This window comes from Cyprinus carpio, chromosome A18 (genome assembly GCF_018340385.1).
Source record: "Cyprinus carpio isolate SPL01 chromosome A18, ASM1834038v1, whole genome shotgun sequence".
NCBI lineage: Eukaryota > Metazoa > Chordata > Actinopteri > Cypriniformes > Cyprinidae > Cyprinus > Cyprinus carpio.
In genome coordinates, this window is record NC_056589.1 from 5,312,679 (window position 1) to 5,333,659 (window position 20,981).

The 20,981-nt window shown below is 36.0% G+C and overlaps 2 protein-coding genes across 6 annotated transcripts in view; one reads left to right on the forward strand and one right to left on the reverse strand.

The window, feature by feature from the left end:
• The first annotated feature begins 3,760 nt into the window (after positions 1-3,760).
• LOC109070572 (Wilms tumor protein homolog) lies at positions 3,761-18,123 on the forward strand. The gene is made up of 9 exons (XM_042774710.1): positions 3,761-5,279; positions 6,435-6,557; positions 8,058-8,139; positions 12,380-12,636; positions 14,226-14,275; positions 15,198-15,387; positions 16,711-16,800; positions 17,293-17,385; positions 17,507-18,123. Exons 1-9 carry the CDS (start codon positions 4,901-4,903, stop codon positions 17,626-17,628), a joined length of 1,386 nt encoding a protein of 461 aa, XP_042630644.1. The 5' UTR covers positions 3,761-4,900; the 3' UTR covers positions 17,629-18,123.
• Positions 18,124-19,160: 1,037 nt separating this feature from the next.
• The window catches only part of LOC109073191 (kinesin-like protein KIFC3), a 39,898-nt gene continuing 38,077 nt past the window's right edge, over positions 19,161-20,981 (reverse strand). For all 5 annotated transcript variants that reach the window (XM_042774857.1, XM_042774855.1, XM_042774856.1 and 2 more), the window contains one exon: positions 19,161-20,063. In XM_042774857.1, the coding sequence (XP_042630791.1) occupies positions 20,049-20,063 (15 nt within the window). In that variant the 3' untranslated portion in view covers positions 19,161-20,048. The remainder of the gene's footprint in view (positions 20,064-20,981) is intronic.

Sequence of the window (20,981 nt, forward strand, 5' to 3'; positions counted from 1 at the left end):
ACACAAAGATATTTTAATGAAATTAGTGATTTATATCCCTCCACTGAAAGTCTGTTCCACCTGAATGCTTCAAAAAGTTCATTCGAGGCATCATAAAAGAAATCCTTATGAATTAATCCAAGTCTTTTGCACAGATACAATAACTTTATATGACATGCTTGACGCACGAGAACAAACATCAGTTTCTTGCGGAAGTTCACCAGTGCTTATGTGAAATGCAAGAATGTATTTGGGTTGATCAATATTTGCATGTGAATAAAAACTTGAATCTGTTACATAAAGCAATCAGTTCTCTTCAGAAGACTGTTTAACAATATCTTAGTGAATTTAATGAAACATCAAAAAGTGATGACAGAATTTTCATTTTTGGGCAGATTATCCCTTTAAATCTTAAGAATAAGCAGTAGTAATAGTTAGCAGGCACCACTTCTAATACTGATATTTTTCATCATGTCACATTGACCTTTGTGGACCTTTTGACATGTATAGTCACTGGATTACGAAATCCTAGCCTATTCTATGGAGCCCAGGCACTTCCTTAATTTTCTTATTCTCTCTGTTTTCCCTTCTTCTTTGCACCATTTTTAAAATGGGTAATTCCTCTGTTACAGGACATTGCAGAGCTTATATCGGTAAGTGATTTTGATTTCAGAGATGTTGTAATATTTGTGCCCATGAACACTACATACGATTAGTGACGTGACAGACAAGCAAAACAAGTCTCATAACACACGTCCGGGCAGTGTTTCTCAGGGATGGGAAACATTGTGTTAGAAGGTTTCACACATGAGTGCAGAAGTGGAGGGAGGGCTTGAGTTATGTCTCCTTTAATGTTTCTGTTTACTGTTTCTAATCTACACTCATGTTTCATGCACAGAAATCTGTCCAAGGGTTAGTGTGAAACTGAATGTCTTTGTCACGTTTACAGTTTTTATCTTTTTTTTTTTTTTGGATCTCTCACTCTCTGTGAATTTCCTTTAGATGTGAAAGTGTCACATTTTATTAAAATTTACCCACATTTATTTCAATTGAGCTTAATACAGATTGTTTCAATGCAGCTTCACATTAATAAACAGGAAAATAACAGTTATAAAATGAATTAAATTATGAAACAATATCAATTTCAGCTGTAAAGCAGCTCTATTTATTTTATTATTATTTTTTTTTAGCTCAATTAGTTCATTGTTTCAGTTCGGTTCAGTAAAAGTGTCAATGTTGCAAAGTTTATTATTATTTATTGTGATTTTGTTATTCATTCAATTGACCTCTTTGAGGCCTTTTACCTTCCACTGGCCTCTATTACATCACTATTATTCCCAAGAGCTTCACCAAGTGTAATGAAGCAATAAGATAGGGGAGGCCGTATTACATGGTAAATATTGACATAGTTTCACTTTGGCTGGCACATTTTTCACATTATACACATCCTTGATTGCTATTATAAAACAAATCAAAAACGACTAATTGTATTAATAATGTTATACTATTAAGATGATTTATAAGTGCCACATTTATTCCCTGACAAACGAAAGTTAGTCGTAAGCCTCAAGGTGCTTTGCGATTAAACTAAGTCACATTTATTTATATACAATTCAGATTGTTTCAAAGCAGCTTCACAGTAATAAACAAGATAATAACAGTGTTGCTTAGTTCAAAGATTATGAAATGACTTCACTTTGATTCAATTTAGTTCAATTACTGTCATTGTTTCAAAGTTCATCAATTATTATACTCAATTCAAATTTAATTTATCTACAAAGCAGCTCTAAGGAAATAGTGTCATTAATCAGCTCAATTTAGTTTAATTTAGTACAGTTCAGTGACTGTACTAAATGTTGCAAAGTTCATCAGTTATGAAAAAAATAATGATTTCAGCTTCAGTTTAATACATAAACACCCTGGATGGGTGGCCAGTCCATCCCAGTGTAACTTTAATAAGGTTGCTGAATTGCTGAATGATTTGTATACAAATGCAAAGTGAAATCTGGTTTTCATGAAGGAATTCCCCCAGTACATTTGGCTGTTATAAAGCAAATGATGCATGGATTGAGGAATCAGCTCTTCTGGACTCTGTCTCACTCATACACCTCCAGTTCTCAACAAGCAGAGGTCAAAACCGTATTTTACATTTTCAGACCAGCACTCCAGATGTCCATGGGTGAAGAGGTAAAGAAAGGGTGACGGCTCAGGCGGCTACTGGACTGAACCTTCTTCAAAAGACCATCATCATCACTGAGTGTGACTCTTCATTGGGACTGAACCTAAGACACAGGTTGGAGACATATCCTGAGTAATTGGTTCCAGAAGGTGGTGGTGGTTATGTTAAAGTCAGTGTGAAATGGAAGTTGAGATTTTTTTCTTCCCTATTGTGATGTAAAGGCTATCCCAGTGAAATGGCTTATTGAAGAAGAAAAAATATAGGCCCTCATCGATGAACAGGACATCATGTCTTTGCAAGAGGGAGGGGAGGTTATTTTGATTAAAGATTACAAGGGCACATGAATAAAAAAAAAAGTGCAAGGATAAATAAATTAGTCAGTTTTGGTTTAATGGTGGCTTTAAAGCAACTATATGTGTAGTTTTGCGACTTTGGAGCCCCCTACAGTTAAGTTGACTGGAATTCCAGTGGATTGCTTTACACGTGTATTTGTTGCTGCAATCCGGCATTTTCGCGGAATTTTGGCGGTGCGTTCCAAACAGGATATATCACCCTCAGAAGGGCACTTTGGAGTAAAAACAATCATGGCTGCCATATTGAAGAGTCGTTCCAAACCAAAGTGCTCAAAACTGGCCACTTCAAAGGGCCCTTCAGAATGAAGGATTTCGAAGGGTACAACTGATGGACACTTCGGGCTCCCATGATCCTTTGCACAGATTATTTGCATGATGACGGCGCCTCCGTGTGGGCACGTGATGATTACACAGAAGGACACTTCAAGAGAGTTGTTTTGTCCCCTACACCCTTCAACCCTTCGAAACTCTCACTCCAGAGGGTAAACCCTTTGAAGGGATTAGGGCATAGTGATGAGCTCTTCCGAATGGAACACAGGGTTCGTACCTGTTTGCCCAACTTGCATACTTCCGAAACAGACATTTGAGGGAAGCAAAGGGAAAGAAACAACAGTCATGCGCCTTATTAGAAATCAGTGACCACCAGAATGACTTTGAAATTGATATTTCAAAGTAAAAAAAAACATACTTTAATTTGAAAAGCCTTAAACAAGAGCAAGCAATTTCAACCACATTTGATAACTTTTACAATTTAGCTAACTTCACAACATGCGCAGATAACTATATGTATATGCTAGGCTATACACTGCAGATTAAAAGTTTGAGAGTCAAATATATATATATTTTTAATAAAATGAATACTTTTATTCAATAAGTGTGCATTAAATTGATCAAAAGTGACACATTTATAAGCCATATATAATGTGACAAACGATTTCTATTTCAAATAAATGATGTTCTTTTAAACTTCATTCATCAAAGAATCCTGAAAAAAATGTATCATGGTTTAGTATAACACAGCAAAACTGTATTCAACATTGATAATAATCAGAAATGTTTCTTAAGCAGCAAATCAGAATTAGAATGATTTCTGAAGGATCATGTGACACTGAAGACTGGAGGAATGATGCTGAAAATTCAGCTCTGCATCACAGAAATAACTTACATTTTAAAATATATTCAAATAGAAAATTTATTTTAAACTAATAATATAATTCTTTTTTTTTTTTTACAGTTTTCTTCTGTGTTTTTGATCAAATAAATGCAGCCATTATGAGCAGAAGATACATTAAAAAAAATTATAATTGTTTAAGACTAGTGTGTATATGTAAATACATAAATGAGTTAAATGTTCAAATGTCATATTAGAGGAAGCATCAGGTTTTTACTAACAAAATTAAAAAATCCCCTTTTGCCTTTCATTGACATTTCTTGTTTTTTCAAACAGGCAACAGACGGTGCTGGTATTTCACAACAGTGTTGCCCAATCCCAGTGCACATCCATCAGCTTAATTGAATCTTCATTCTGACACCACAAATCCCTAAGATAGCACTCATTTATACTTCCCCACAGAGAACACAGAGTCAGCACTTCAGTTGGAGACCCTTATCTGCGTTCATTTCAGTACACTCCAAACATATAATGCACTTATATTAGAGATCCAAGGGAAAAGCAAATGGGGAAATGAGTGGGCTTATTATATATGCTCTTAAAAATTAAACTTCAAAAAGGGAGTTTTTGCAGCTATTCTGCAAAAGAACCATTTTAGGTTCCTCAAAGAACCATTCAGTGAACAGTTCTTATAAGAACACTTCCACAAAAAAAAAAAAAAAAAACATTTTGTGCAATGGAAAGTTTTCATGGATGTTAAAGGTTCTACATGGAACCATCAATTTATAAAAGTATAACTTTAAAACTTTAATAAACATTTGAGTGAAATTAAGTGTATATTTAGATTAATTTAACAAAACAAGTTATCTGAGGAAGATCATTTACACAATTTGGTTTCATGCTCACTAAACAAACAAACACCCACACCCAGCCACCCACACACTCATATTCATACACACACATCCAGGCATTAGTCAGAAGTGGAGTAAAAGATGAGTAAGGTACAGAAGAAGTGATTTTTTCACAACCCCGGGCTCTGACTCCTCCTCTGGAGATGGTGGGGTGGTTTTTAGAGCTGACAGACTCAGACAAATGTACAAGAGTGAAGTTACTCCTGCTCAAACTCTCCCATGCATTGCTCCAAACACCTCACCAGTGCTTCCCATCTCAGAAGCAGATAAACGCGCATTCTGCTGGACACCTTGTAACCGGACACCTTCTTCGTGAAATCTAGTCTGGAGATATTCAAGGGTGTCGCAGGAAAGAAAATCCTCCTAAATGCTGACAGAGCCGTGTGGCCTGATGGGATCGGACGTCAGAGACCTGAGCGCCCTGCTTCCAGCCGTCCCGAACGCAAACTGTTCCCTGCCCGTCGGAGGAGCTCCACAGTGGGGACCGATGCTGGACTTTCACCCTGCCTCCCCGTACGGATCTCTTCCCTCCCACTCCTTTGTCAAACAGGAGCCGGTTTGGGGGCCCACAGACCCTCACGAGGATCCACACTGCGGTTTGGGGGCCTTCACCGTGCACTTCTCGGGGCAGCTCACAGGGATGCATGGGCCGTTTGCTGATTCTCCGTCCAGCCAGAGCAGGATGTTCTCCAGCGGGCCTTATCTGCCAGGCTGCATGGACAGCCCTCCTGCCCCGCGCACCCAGGGTGAGACAGCCGTCCCGCTCGTGGCTCACAGTCTCTCTGTCATGAGCCACAAAATCTGTTAGTCTCTGCTGTTGGTATCAAAAACATAAAAAAAAACATGAAACTTCAGAGTGGACATGAGATGTTTGAGATTTTGCAATAAGCTGGTGTGTGATTGTAAAGTTACAGAGCTGTTGATACCAAATTACTCAGAGAGGATCTCTTATCACCCTAAAAATATTACTTCTGAAAAGTAAATTAATGATGCATTTGAATTAAGTTAAATAGTGAAAACTTATTTTTAAAATGATTTTTATATTTTATTATAAATGATATATTAAATGTATTATTAAATCAATTATTCATATCTAACAATCAAGGAAAATCAAAAACTTTTTTTTTTATTTGAATGTAAAAAATACAAAACCGTACTATTCAGCTGAAATTGATATTTTTCCATTGTGCTCAGTTTTAGCTGCTTTAAAGAAACTCATTCTGCATGAAGTCTTTATATCTGCTGCGTCAGATTGATAAACATCCTGGATCTTCCATTTGATCTCTCTGTTGCCAGATTGTTTTTATGAAGGGCACTTCTGACCTCCTTAAAACATTTGGGAACACAGCTGATGTTCTAAAGGAAAGTCAATTAAAATTTTTCTTAAAGGGTTAAATTATTAATTTACATTAAACCAACCGAATAAAAACTTTTTGGAGATAATGTGTTTATTAAAAAAAGTCAGATGGAATTTTCTTAAAGTTTAGAAGCATGAAATGACATTTTCTGTAGTGTTTTTGCTCAGTGGCTGAACGTATCTTCTTTAATTTATCATTAGATGAACTTTAGGAAAAGTCACAACGACAAATTGATTCATTGCAAAAGCTTATTGGTCTCAAGTGAGTTTATGCACCAGATGAATTATAAGTCTGTTGGAGAGGGATGTGTATTTAATACAATTTGTCAGGAGTATTGATGGAACCTTTTCTATGTTTATATTTAGTCATTTTCAGATGATTACTTGCATTAGTTCGAATTTTATTGTAATTCTTTACACTTGTAAACAATGAACAATTGGCTATTCTTCAGTAGGAAGAATGAAGTCAGCTGAGAAGATCTGGATTTCACTGAGAACAAACACACTAATTCGTTCTTGGTTTTTCTTTGTCTCTTTCTCTCAGGTTATGGTACAGTAGCATTAGATGGAGCTCCCAATTATGGACACACACCTGCTCACCACACTCCACCATTCCCCAACGATACCTTCAAACACGAGGATCCCATGTCCTCCCAAAGCAGCATGGGTAAGGAAAATATATTCTCAGTGTGGCATTTGAAGCAGTGAATGCCTTTGAATAAATGATGAGTAAATGATGAGGGAAACATAAGTAAGTCTTTTGCAGGGTGATTTACATGTAAAGTGTAAATACTGTTTGTTTGAGCATCCTGACCAGCCTAAGAAAGCAATAAAGACTCAGCCAATGGGGTGTGTGTGGAGGCGGAGCTATTACAAATATCACAGACTTCAGCCAATAAATAATTTTATATATTATATTATATTATCAGCAGATTAATTATTTATTTATTAACAGCAGATTAATCAAATAAAAAGTACTTAAAAAGAGTGCACTTTCTTGACCATGTTTTTTAATGTACTTAAGTTTACTTAAGTTGTAGTAATGTAAAATTAAAGGTTGTATTTTAAAGTAAATTTTGTTTTGATAATCCTTTGTCATGCTTCAATGGCTATTACTATACATGCACTTGTAAAGTACTTTATTATAATTTTAACTCTAGTGTGTTATTTGATGGTACATTTATATTTAAAATATACAGATCTTACAGTTATATTTTAAAAGTTCTAAACTGCAACTTCATCATCAAAAATGTTTAATTACATATATATTTTTAAATACATGACATGCAATTTTCATTAGAAATTATATTAAACTGTACTTTAGTTTACCATAAATGCTTGTCAGTACAATCGTTAGTACATTTTAACCATATTTCAAATGACAATAGAAGTAATTGCATGTAAAAACGAACTTGGTGAGTCAAAACAAAAATCACTCTTACATTTAACTAATTGCATTAATATAAAATTAAGCTATGATAAATTTTCATTCAGTTGCAAATGGCATGCAATTAGATATCCGAAAAGTGTCCGTGTATTGTTTTAAAGTATATTATTTCCATAAATAAGATCTCTTTTTAAAAGTATGCTAAAGAGTACTTCTTTTTTCAGAAGGGCTGTGCAGGACAGAGTGAATTTGTATATGTATTTAAGTATAGTACGACAAATAAGATGAATAGATATCTGGAGATCACTGTATCTGCAAGGATCGTCTCCAGGTTAAGTGTCAGATGGAGTTTTAATGTTAGGGCAGTAAATATTCAGATTTTTTTTCCCTCTCTGTCTCCTTCCTCAAACACTCAAAACACTGTATGCGACAGTTTTTAAGTTCATTAAGCATAAATTATCGGCACTCTTTTTCGGGCAGCTGAGAGGAGGAAGCAGAATTGTGGATGTGGAGAAGAATGTTTAGTGCTGCTGAGGGACTGATTCCCTAAGAAATGAACCGAGTGCTCTCAGAAACCCTGCTGACTTCTTTATGGACGCAGGGAGCCCTGCGCTGTTTGGATAACCGCAGTAAAGATGAAGCCGCACTCTCTGTTAGCTCTACTGTAAAACGCTTTGTTTCACTTGTAAACAGGAAAACTGAAGTACAGTATGAGGTCTTTGAAGAGGACTTTCCTTCAGATATTGCTGATATACATGCTTTGATTTTGTGAATATGCAGGTGAGCAGCAGTACTCCGTCCCACCGCCTGTCTACGGATGCCACAGTCCTCCAGACAGTCTTTTGAGAAATAGCTTCAACAGGTACCTTCTTTACCATTGATTGTTAGTGTAATAAGAGATGTAATTAAGCATTACATGATTTCCTTATTATGAGTTTTGAAACTTTACTTGCATTATTAATGAGTTAATAACTCCCAAGGTGTGATTCATCATGCATGGAATAAAAACAATAAAAGTGCAGTAAATTGCATCATAGAGGCAGCAGCCACGAATTACAAGAAGTTACAAAAATACGCCGAATTGTTTATGCACCTGTTGAAATAAAGGGATATTCCTGGATATTATCTAACAACAGCTTCTGAGACGTGCCACAGAAAACAATTTCTGCTTGTCCCTCAGTCTGCAAAAACATGCAGAAATCTCAAAGGCATTCTGGAGGGTTCAAAATGAGAAATGTTAGGCCGTATATTGTCTAAATCTGTGGTTCTCAACTAGGGGGCCTCAGCAAACTTCCAAGGGGTTGCTAAAAATGACCTAAAATAATTGAAAATAAGACAAACAGGCTTTAAAAGGGTCATGGAATTTTATGTTTCTAGTGGTTAGCTTATGAAGTTTTTGCATCAAAATAGTTCAAATATTTGTAAAGATGATCATTTTCTATCCTAATTTTCACTCTCCATCATGAACACACATTTCAAGGAATGTTGCCTCTTTCAGAGATGCAAGTGAACTAGAAGAATGTTTTTATTGTATAGAAACTTCTTATATGCGTTAGGCTTGTTGCGATAGACGGTATTGACGGTGATACCGGTATTAAGCAGTAACAGCGTTTACGTTACTTGCCCACTTCGGCACCGACCCCCACCGTCATTTTGATTTTTTGTAATTATAAAAAATTATTTAGTTCAGTAAAAGAACAGACACTACAATTAAAATCTGAATGCGGTTTTGTTAATAAAAGTTCTGTTTTATATATAGGCTTAAGTGAGTTTGACGTATTTTGTTGTTGCATTCAAGCAATTGTCACCGAACTGCTGCTAATTCGAAAGTGAAAGTAAAATGTGCACGCCGCTTTTACAAGCTATTTAAAAGTGAAGGAAAGTGAGAAAAAGAGGGAATGCCCCCACCCCCACTGTGATATCGGTATTACCGTGTTGTCACACGTCGATTAACAGGTGGAAAAATTTAACACGATCTCATGAAAGTGCGTATAAATAGTAGGCTACGTCACAACCCTAATATGCGTAAATGTCAAGGACACTTTGGTTTTCTGTTTCATGACTCCTTTAATATAGTCTACTAAAAATCAAGTTTTTTTTTTTTATTCCAATTCACCCTTCAACAGCTGTTTTTGCCTTTGAAGAACCAGAATTCCCATGGATCATGCAAATTGTTTTAAATATTATAACTGCATGGCCATGTTATCCATTTTTGTAGCTCTAAAATATTTTATAGTGTAGAAATAGTGGGTAAAAAAACGGAAAGTTCATGGGGCCTTCAAATGTTATTGTGGACAATGGCAGTCTTGAGTCAAAAAAAAAATTAATAAAATAAAAATTAAGAACAACGATCTAAATGATTGTTTTTAGTGTTAGGAGGATATACTTCTTTTTTTTGCGTAACATAATTTCCCTTTCTCATGTCATATGAAACACAAATGTTGTACTGGCTTTACATGGCCATGACAGGTGTTTAAAACTTATATATTAACCTTATATAGTAAATTGGATATATATTAACAGTACACAACAATGCAAATTAGTGCCATGTTAACACATATATCTAGTTTAGTCACTTTACATCAGTTGTCTCCAACCCTGCTCCTGGAGAGCTACCGTCCTGCAGACTTCAGTTCCAACCCTACTCCAACACACCTGTCTGTAATTATCAAGTAGACCTGAACACCTTGATTAGCTGCTTCAGGTGTGTTTGATTGGGGTTGGAGCTGAAATCTGTAGGACGGTAGCTCTCCAGGAGCAGGGTTGGAGACCACTGCTCTACATGGTACAGTCTAATATGTCAAATCGAGTCAAATTTATTTAGTGCTTTGCACAAATCACATTGTCTTAGTCCAGGGGTGTCAAACTCAATTCCTCGAGGGCCGTAGCCCTGCAGAATTTAGATTCAACCCTAATGAAACACACCTGATACAACTAATCAAGTCCTTCAGGCTTATTTGAAAACTACATGGTATGAGTTTTGGAGCAGGGTTGGAACAAAACTCTGCAGGGCTCCGGCCCTCCAGGAACTGAGTTTGACACCCCTGCCTTAGTTGGTCCTTAACATCCAATCTGCTATGAGGACCATCATTTGCTATCATTTACATAATTGACTTTTCGTGCTCTAAAGCCCTCCACCTCCTCCAGCTCCACCTGTCTAGATCTTTTACGGTAATTATGAGTGTCTATTCATGCAGCAGCAGCAGCAGCATATCTTACATGCTCACAGTTGTGTATTTATTGGCAGTAGAAAGTCCATACTGACTCAGCAGCAGCATAGTAGATCTGCCAAAAACCAATACACTTACATGCTAATACTATTCAGATAGTTTTTGATATTTGTTTGAAATAATATATATTATTATTAATAATAATAATATAAAATATAATAATAATATTTTCTAATGGTTTTTCCCATGCAGTGCTTTGCCCCATAGATCTCTATTGTATGTGTCATACTACATTTTTTTTGTTGCTGTTTTTATGGTTTCTTTTCTGTGGTAATTAACAACACGTCATACAGTATATCCTGTTGATAGAGCTGAACTTGAACTTGTATCATTCTTTAAAAAAGGCACATTAGTTAGTGTAAGAAGTAAAATATGTATATTGCTGATTTGTGTCAGCCCCGTCTGGTTTCTGAGTGACTGAAATTGAGTGTCAGTGAGTCCCAGTCTGGATGGCTCAGTTAAATCCTGAGTAAGTCTGCAGTGAGTCTTGCTTTTTGCACAAAGGTTAAGATCTACACAGCAGCTCTCAGCAGGCCAAAATACACTCACAGTGATCTACTGCCCGTTTCCTCCAAATTCCTCTCCCCTTCTCTGCCTGGCCCTCCCATGAGACACGAGAGGATGGAGAGAAAGAGTTATGTATTCAAAAGATGAACTTTATTATAAGGAGAGGAGAGGAAACCAGAATATCAGTATATAACAATTGACACTACCATTCAAAACTACAGTTTTCAAAAGTCTAATATTTTGAAATATTATTACAATTGAAAATAAATGTTTTCTATTTGAATATATTTTCAAATGTAATTTATTTCTGTGATCAAAGCAGAATTTTCAGCATCATAACGCCAGTCTTTAGTGTCCTTTTTTGATCCTTCACTCAAACACACTGCATCAACCTGATACTGTTGTGGTGTTCCGGTGACCTCACAAACCTCAATTTCTTGCCAATAAAGTGAGATTATAAGGGAACGAAAAGGGAAATTCCACATTATTTTTCATCAGTGTTTGGCATAGAAACTGTCTTTTGCATTTTGAAACACTGGTATGAGCTGTAATGGAAAGCAGTTTATTGGGAAGCAATGTGGCAACCAATCATAAAGTAATAATGAAACACCACCATGACTTCTTTATTTTCCGATTATTATATTATATTATATTTTTTTATATTTTTTTTTGGTATGTTATATTGTGAAAATTTGTTATTATTATTTTTATGTTTATATTTTTAAGGGGTATAACTAACTAAATAATTATAACTACAATAACTAGTATTAGATCATCATTATTATTGTTAAATAATAATAAACAATAGTGTATATCTTAATACATTTTGTATCTCAAAGAAACTGGCTGACCTTCAAAAACTGCTACTTCAGCCCACAGAAAAGGGACAGACAGCATATGAGTCAAGATCATTTCCCCAAATCCTTCGCACAATACCCAGAAATCTCTGTGACATCACACTATTACGTGACTGTGCCAGGCACTCGACTCGCCAGCCAGGACCACGTGAGAGCTGGCTGAGACGCAACACTTCACAACATGTGGTGAAACGCAGCGATGTGTGTGTTTCCACAGTGCCAAACAAGCCTCCAGTTGTGCTGCTTCCTCAGAAAACAGTTATGAATCAGTGGTGATGATTAGAAAGAGACATGTCTGCACTTCTAATCAGCCTAGAAACCAGAAAAATAACACTGCATGAAAAAAAAATATTGTCTTAAAAAACTAAATTCTAAGTTTCTTTCTATGTGTCTATTGCTTTTTTCCTTCCATATTTTTGGTGTCTCCCCCCTTTTTTTGTGCTTGTTGAGAAGTTGAGCAGTGAAAGTGAGGTCACATGACTGTGATTTATGTCTTCTGCCCTGGCAGTGATAATCTCTACCAAATGGCGTCTCAGTTGGAATGTGTTACCTGGAATCCCGTCAGCTCACTGACACCCAGCATAAAGAGGTACAGTCTCAGTCTCATATCAACACTTGTGCTTTTAAAAAGAATTCCAAATCATTTGAATTCCTTTCCTTTCCTTTCCTTTCCTTTCCTTTCCTTTCCTTTCCTTTCCTTTCCTTTCCTTTCCCTGCCCTGCCTTTCCCTTCCCTTCCCTTCCCTTCCCTTCCCCTTCCCTTCCCGTCCTTCCCTTCCCTTCCCTTCCCTTCCCTTCCCTTCCCTTCCGTCCCTTCCCTTCCCTTCCCGTTCTTCTTTTCCCTTCCCTTCCCTTCCCATCCCTTCCCATCCCATCCCATCCCATCTTCCTTTCCTTTACCTTCAAACTTTCCTTTCCAGCGCACGTTATTTTTACTCTCTCATCTGTACGCTAGCTGAAGGGCAAAGGGTATTGCCCCCAAAGCACTGTGGGAAGTTTGTGTTGTTTTAGGGCAAATTGTTTTTAATACATGTCATTGTGGGTAGTTTGTGTTGTTTTTTTGAGCGGTCTCTGTCTCTCTGCTCTCTGTGAGGTGTAACTGCTCTCTGTCTTTGGATTTGTGTTGGTTTACAGAATGGGTTATTAGGTATAACATACACACACATGCGTCTGCAGGAGCTGAGTGCAGGGGGGTGATCGCAAAAACACTTTCCTTACCTTTCCAAAACACACTTACTCAAACACAGAGAGACATATCATTTCTACCTGTACACACACAGATTGGATTCTATAAATTGTGTTGTTATTATTTGTTATTTTTGATATTTATTTATATATATACAGGTCCTTCCTCAAAAAATTAGCATATTGTGAAAAAGTTCATTATTTTCCATAATGTAATGATAAAAATTAAACTTTCATATATTTTAGATTCTTTTGCACACCAACTGAAATATTTCAGGTCTTTTATTGTTTTAATACTGATGATTTTTGGCATACAGCTCATGAAAACCCAAAATTCCTATCTCAAAAAATTAGCATATCATGAAAAGGTGTCTCTAAACGAGCTATTAACCTAATTTCTTTCTGAATCAACTAATTAACTCTAAACACCTGCAAAAGATTCCTGAGGCTTTTAAAAACTCCCAGCCTGGTTCCTTTACTTTTCAAAACCGCAATCATGGGTAAGACTGCCAACCTGACTGCTGTCCAGAAGGCATCATTGACACCCTCAAGCGAGAGGGTAAGACACAGAAAGAAATTTCTGAACGAATAGGCTGTTCCCAGAGTGCTGTATCCCTTCTCAGTGGGAAGTCTGTGGGAAGGAAAAAGTCCCTGGCAAAAAAAACGCTGCACAACGAGAAGAGGGGACCGGACCCTGAGGAAAGATTGTGGAGAAGGACCGATTCCAGACCTTGGGGAACCTGCGGAAGCAGTGGACTGAGTCTGGAGTAGAAACAACAGAGTCACCGTTCACAGCAGGCGTGTGCTTTTGAACCAGAAACAGCTGCAGAAGCGCCTGACCTGGGCTACAGATAAGCAGCACTGGACTGTTGCTCAGTGGTCCAAAGTACTTTTTTCATGATGAAAGCAAATTTTGCATGTCATTCGGAAATCAAGGTGCCAGAGTCTGGAGGAAGATGAGGGAGAAGGAAATGCCAGAAAATGCCTGAAGTCCAGATCAAGTACCCACATTTGGTATATCCCCTTCCTGATGGTCTGGGGTGCCATGTCAGCTGCTGGTGTTGGTCCACTGTGTTTTATCAAGGGCAGGGTCAATGCAGCTAGCTATCAGGATGGATTTTGAGCACTTCATCAAGCTTCCATCTGCTGAAAAGCTTTATGGAGATGAAGATTTCATTTTTCAGCACGACATGGCACCTGCTCACCCTCCCAAACCACTGGTAAATGGTTTACTGACCATGGTATTACTGTGCTCAATTGGCCTGCCAACTCTCCTGACCTGAACCCCATAGAGAATCTGTGGGATATTGTGAAGAGAAAGTTGAGAGACGCAGACCCAACACTCTGGATGAGTCTTAAGGCCGCTATCGAAGCATCCTGGGCCTCCATAACACCTCAGCAGTGCCACGGGCTATCTGATTGCCTCCATGCCACGCCGCATTGAAGCAGTCATTTCTGCAAAAGGATTCCCGACCCAGTATTGAGTGCATAACTGAACATAATTATTTGAAGGTTGACTTTTTTTGTATTAAAAAACACTTTTCTTTTATTGGTCAGATGAAATATGCTAATTTTTTGAGATAGGAATTTTGGGTTTTCATGTGCTGTATGCCAAAATCATCACTTATTAAAACAATAAAAGACCTGAAATATTTCAGTTGATGTGCAGTGAATCTAAAAATATATGAAAGTTTAATTTTTATCATTACATTATGGAACCATAATGAACTTTTTCACAATATGCTAATTTTTTGAGAAGGCACTGTATATATATACTGTTAGTATTTATTACTTATAATAAACACTATGTATGTATAGAGAGAGAGAGAGAGAGAGAGAGAGAGAGAGTGAGAGAGCAGGAAAAAAAAAAAGTCTGACACTACTTCAGTCTGTAGTGTGTGTTTGCTCTGAATCAACATCCATCAGAGCTTGAGAAAGCTGATACTGTCCAGGGAATAGTGTGCATGTATGTATGTTTATAACTTTAGTTTAAAGCATTCCTCTAAAGGCTTTTAAAAGCTAAATAGATATTTAACAGGCCACAAGATAAGAGGGTTTGTTCAGATGCACAACTCATCAGGGGTTTGGTAACTCAGAAGTTAAACAAACAAAGATTCGAAATGCAGCAGAATTGGCAAATAGAGTTTGTTGATTGCCAATTATTCCCTGTTTTTTTTTTTTCTCCAGGATGTGCGGAGTGTACCAGGCATCACTCCCTCTAATAAATCATCAGAGAGCAGTGAGAAACGGCCTTTCATGTGTTCTTACCCGGGCTGCAGTAAGAGATACTTCAAACTGTCCCACCTGCAGATGCACGGCAGGAAACACACAGGTGAGATGCCACCAAAGAAAATCCAGTTTCACCTTGGGGTCACAAACAGTCCAAGCCGCTTTTATGGTCTAAACTGAGATCTTTTTTTTCTCTTTAAAAGAACAGCAGGTGAGATTTACAGTGTTATGCAACACGCATAACAAAGCCATAATTCATACGAGAATCAATTTTTTTCAGACCTCCAATAAGAGAAATTGATGGCAAGGAATTAAATTAGAAGATGTGAAAATTCCTCCATAGCTCAGAAACATAGATCCGGTCCACAAATAAAAATTCAAGAGATCAGGTCCCTGGACATTTGAATTCCAGGATTCTCAGGAATGTCTGACTTTATTCTAGTGACAGAGTGAGTCTGATAACAAGTTATTACACACACACACACACACACACACACACACACACACACACACACACACACACACACACACACACACACACACACACACTCCTCTAGAAGTAAACATCGGTTCATTTAGGAGGCATCACTATAGCAACATGACTGTAATGTCTAAGCCACACCCTGAAGAAGACACTTTACTGTAAACATTAGTCATTGCAGGACAGTTATTATTATTAAGAAAATATTAGAAAAATGGGTTCACCCCTCCCAAACCTACAACTTCATGTTAGTAACTAATGGGACTTGATTGTAAAGTGTTTACAGAAACTGATCTATTTCTATTATTGTTAATATTAGAATTAATTATACTTAGGGCTGGACAATAATTCAATATCAATATAACAATATTTTTTTTCAGTAATGGTGATTATATGGCAATTATATTGTTTCGACAGAAATTAAGAAATAAATCTTAATATAAATTTTAATCGTCCAGCCCTAATTATATGACAGAAACTGCATTGTACATTCCATTGGATAAAAATGTCTGCTAAATTAAAAAATGTAAATGTTCATTGCTGGAAATTTTATATAAAATAATTTTAATAAACCATGGTGATCATGATTATAATACTACAGTAAAACAATAATAGAGCAATATGGGATCTTTAAACTGTGTAAAAAGCTGTCAGTCTTTCTGTCGTTTTTGATTCATTTCTTTATGACACCTGTATTTTGGTGTAATGTTACTATAGTAAATTATTTTTAAGAGCCTCCTCTCAGTTGCACAAGAATCACAAAATTTACTGTGAAACATCTGGAGTGAGTAATTTGTGACCTCATGGCATGTACAGTTTTACAGATAAATGTATGATTTATGACACTATAAATGCTCAATTCAAATGGCGCCCCCTTGTGGAAGACTACAGTCACGTTCACACACATATTGTCAGTGATGGACGGATGCTGTTCTCTGTGTGCAGGTGAGAAGCCCTATCAGTGTGACTACACAGGCTGTGGCCGCAGGTTTTCCAGATCTGACCAACTCAAGAGACACCAGCGCAGACACACAGGTTAGACACGGCTCTGCTCTTCAGAACACTCCAGGACAGCAGTTCTGGTCATTAATGTGCTACACTTGTAAAAATAAAAGTTCTTCATTGGCATTGATGGTTCCATGAAGATCCTTTAACATCTATGGAAACTTTTAATTCCACAAAATGTGGAATTCTTTATAGTGGCAAAAAGTTATTTATATTATTCAAATGATCTTCACACAAAGAAAAATTGGTTCTTTTAAGAACTGCTGATCAGTCAAAGGTTCATATACTTTTAGCATTAAAAGCTATTAGACTGTAAAATTCATGTCTTCAAAATTCTTCTCTTCTGAGAAAACAGATCAAAAATATCGGTGACTCATCTTGAATTTAGGGGCTTATCCAAATTTTTGTCCAATCAGATGCTTTAGATTAAGATTGCCCCACCCACTAATTCCAGCTGTCACTTGTGTAAAGTATGAGAAGCCCACCTGAGCTGTCTCTCTGTCTCCTGCTTTGCTCCCGTAGGCGTCAAACCCTTTCAGTGCGACACGTGTCAAAGAAAGTTTTCACGCTCGGACCATCTCAAGACTCACACTCGGACTCATACAGGTAAAACAAGTGCGTAAGATTTTTTCCAGATTTCTCAAAAACCATTTGATCCATTTGTTGCATATACATTGATTTTATTACAGCACATCAATAAAATGTGTTGCTGTGTTGTGTCTCTTGTGGTTGTCAGGTGAGAAGCCGTTCACGTGCCGCTGGCCCAGCTGTCAGAAGAAGTTCGCCCGCTCAGATGAGCTGGTCAGACATCACAGTATGCATCAGAGAAACGTGAGCAAACTCCAGTCTGCTGTTTGAGACACTGTACAGTATATAAACACAAACACAGATGCTGAGACACTCTCATCACTCAAGACCTGGCAGTCGGTGAGCTGATAACATGAAGTCAGATTTACTACATTATAACAGCATCCATGTGAGCAAATGGTGCGGAATGCAAATATGGAGTTTTATTGAAGTTTGTTTTATTGTATTTGACATGAAACACTGCCATTTACTGAAGAATGTATCTGGATCATCTCATTTTGTAAATAAGATATGTGCTTCCATTTGTAATAGTCATTTTTCACATATATGGATAGTTGATTGCACTGGGTATACTTTAAAAATTTATTTTTTTTTTATAAATGGCATGATGTGCTGGATCACTCTTTTGGAAAATAAATTGTGGATGCTTGAGAAATGGCTAGCGTAAAAATAACATGCACTGTGATGCCTGTGTATATAAGATTGTCAAGTGACAGCAGTCTTTCTTAAAATACCTTTTATAATAAACTACATTATAAATTCTCAGGAAATGTATTGTTTTACTATACATGCATGCATATATATACATGCATGCATATATATATATTATATATATATATATATATATATATATATATATATATACACACATTAATATAATATATACATACATATATACATATTATAAAATACACACACACACACACACACACATATAGTATATATATAATATACATATATGTATACATATATGTATACACACATATATATATACACATACACATATACATATATATATATACATATACATATATACATATATATACACATATACACACATATATATACACATATACATATACATATATATACATATACATATATATACACATATACATATACATACATACATATACATACACATATATACATATATATATACATATATATACATACATATATACATATTATAAAATACACACACATACACACACATATATGTATATATAATATATATACACATATATATATATATATAATATACATATACATATATATATATACATATATATACATATACATATAACATATATACATACATATACATATATATATATACATATACATACAATATATACATATATATACATATATATATAACATATATATATATATATATACATATCCATATATATATATACATATATATACATACATATATATATACATATACATATATATACATACATATATATATACATACTTATATATATATATATATATATACATATATATACACATTTTATATATATATATTATATACATACATGTTTGTATTTGCATTTTTTTTATTTATTTATATAAATTGTATGATTATGTTATTAAGTATTAATAATTATCCTTATAGCCAGTAATTAAAAATACATGTTAAAAAGGAATGCCTTACTAGAAAAGAGATGAACACCATAAATCGTTCAATAGATGTCCAATGTGCATCTATACTATGAGCTATCTTATGAATTTTTTTTTTTCACTAAACTAACAAATATTTATTTTACATGAGCAAAAAAAGTACATTTGAATAATTTCGCCCAAATTTTGGTTTGGAGCATTTATTAAAAACAATGTACAAAAACAAAACTGCATACAAACCTACACCAATGTAAATACAATCAAGCAAGCAAGCCCCCAGAAACAGTTCCAGATGAGCGTTAGTAGTGTTGTGTCAGTGTGGGGTCACATGGAATGCACCTCTATATACAGATCTAGTCCTCGCCCTGTTTAGCAAACACTGTATACCATCATGGTTTGACTGCACTGCACAAAAACTGAGCACTGAACGCATGCATGGATCAGGAAGACGGTCCGGCTTTCAACAGCCTTCAAGTTTCTATATACTGTACAAAAACACAAAATGCTACTGAGATTTCAACATTTGCATTATTTCTTATTGCCACTATGAAACACAGAATTGTTCAAAGCTTATGGGTTGTGAAATTTTTACTTGTTCTTGCATAAAATAAAAGAAAAAGAAAAAGAAAAGCAATCTCTTCAAGATCAAGGAATAAAAATTAAAATCTTGCTCAGACACATGAATATATACATACATGTACATTCAAGCTTCTAGAAACCAATTGCATTTACATAACATTAACATTACAAATGACAGCCTAGACTAGACTAAAGTGCGTTATTGTCCAGAAATACTTTGCCATAACAGAAGTATCTTCTCATCCTGAGGCAGCAGGTGTTGTCGAGAGGTCAGCGGGAGTGTTGACCGGTTTCAATCACGTATCGTCACTGTAAAAATACATCAAGTCATTCTGATCAAAAGGAACCTCACTTCAGCCATCATAGTTCCCAACATCAACCCTGATTTGCCAGTTAAGCTTCTCCCCTGCAGCAATCAAAGTCTTCCATTGGTTCATTCAAGAAAGGAGCTGATTGGTCAAGAGGTTTTCCTCACGCCATCAACTTCGTTCGTCCTGTAAATGAAATAATAAGTGTGGGAATTACATGCACAATCATGACTAATTCATGAAGTTTTTCCTGGACTAGCATGTTGTTGCTATGGAAACCACACAATAGAGCAACAACAGAATCATCATCTTCCATTTAGATTTCACTTACTATCTTACTGCAACTTGCGCACACTATTTTCACCGTGGGTGACATTTTAAATCATTTCAACACAAACACAACCTAATGATGCTGGCAGTTTTGGACAAAATTTAAAGGCAGCTTCATGTGTAGCCTTTACAGAAAATATAAGATTGCCGTTCACACCAAGACGAATATTAAGTGTGAAAAGTCTGTGTTAAAAATTGTTTGATTTATGCAGTCACTACAACTTTTTTTTTTAGCGTGATGCATTCTATCATCTTTTCCATTGCATCGCGAAGAGAACTGTCCAGCCAATAAGATTTGGGGTTTTTCTCAGAGCTGCTGTTGTTAGACAAAACTAAATGAACAGTGTATTTTGCCAAGCAACAGTGAATAGCAGAGGAAGAATCTCTTTCTCTGTACTCTTGTATCTGTGAGCAGTTCTGCTTTGTGTGCCACTGTATTTCTGCTGGCCCTTAAACGCCACCTACTGTCAGAGAGTGAAACTGCATTGGTCTGAAAACAAAAATCACATGCAAAAATCTGACCAAAATTATCCAGAACATTCATGTTGGTGTGAACAGGAACGTTAGCAACATGCTAACATTAAAATTAATTATAAGTCAAGTCTGATCGCTGTCATTCCAAATCAGTCACTTTGAATTATATAATTATTTGGCGTCAACAAGTCAAAGTTCTATCCAATTGCAGTGTCTCCGGGCACATGAACAAAAGTAAAAATCCTAATGGTTGGCCAGTTTTCTTTGCAGTTTCATGGAAAAGAGATTTTTGAAAAATAA

Bases quoted from the DNA above. Each gene is read 5' to 3' on its own strand.
- LOC109070572 (XM_042774710.1), top strand. From the start codon at position 4,901: ATGCTGACAGAGCCGTGTGGCCTGATGGGATCGGACGTCAGAGACCTG. The intron at 15,388-16,710 runs GTGAGATGCCAC...CTCTGTGTGCAG, and splicing joins GCACGGCAGGAAACACACAG to GTGAGAAGCCCTATCAGTGT. The intron at 16,801-17,292 runs GTTAGACACGGC...TTGCTCCCGTAG, and splicing joins ACACCAGCGCAGACACACAG to GCGTCAAACCCTTTCAGTGC.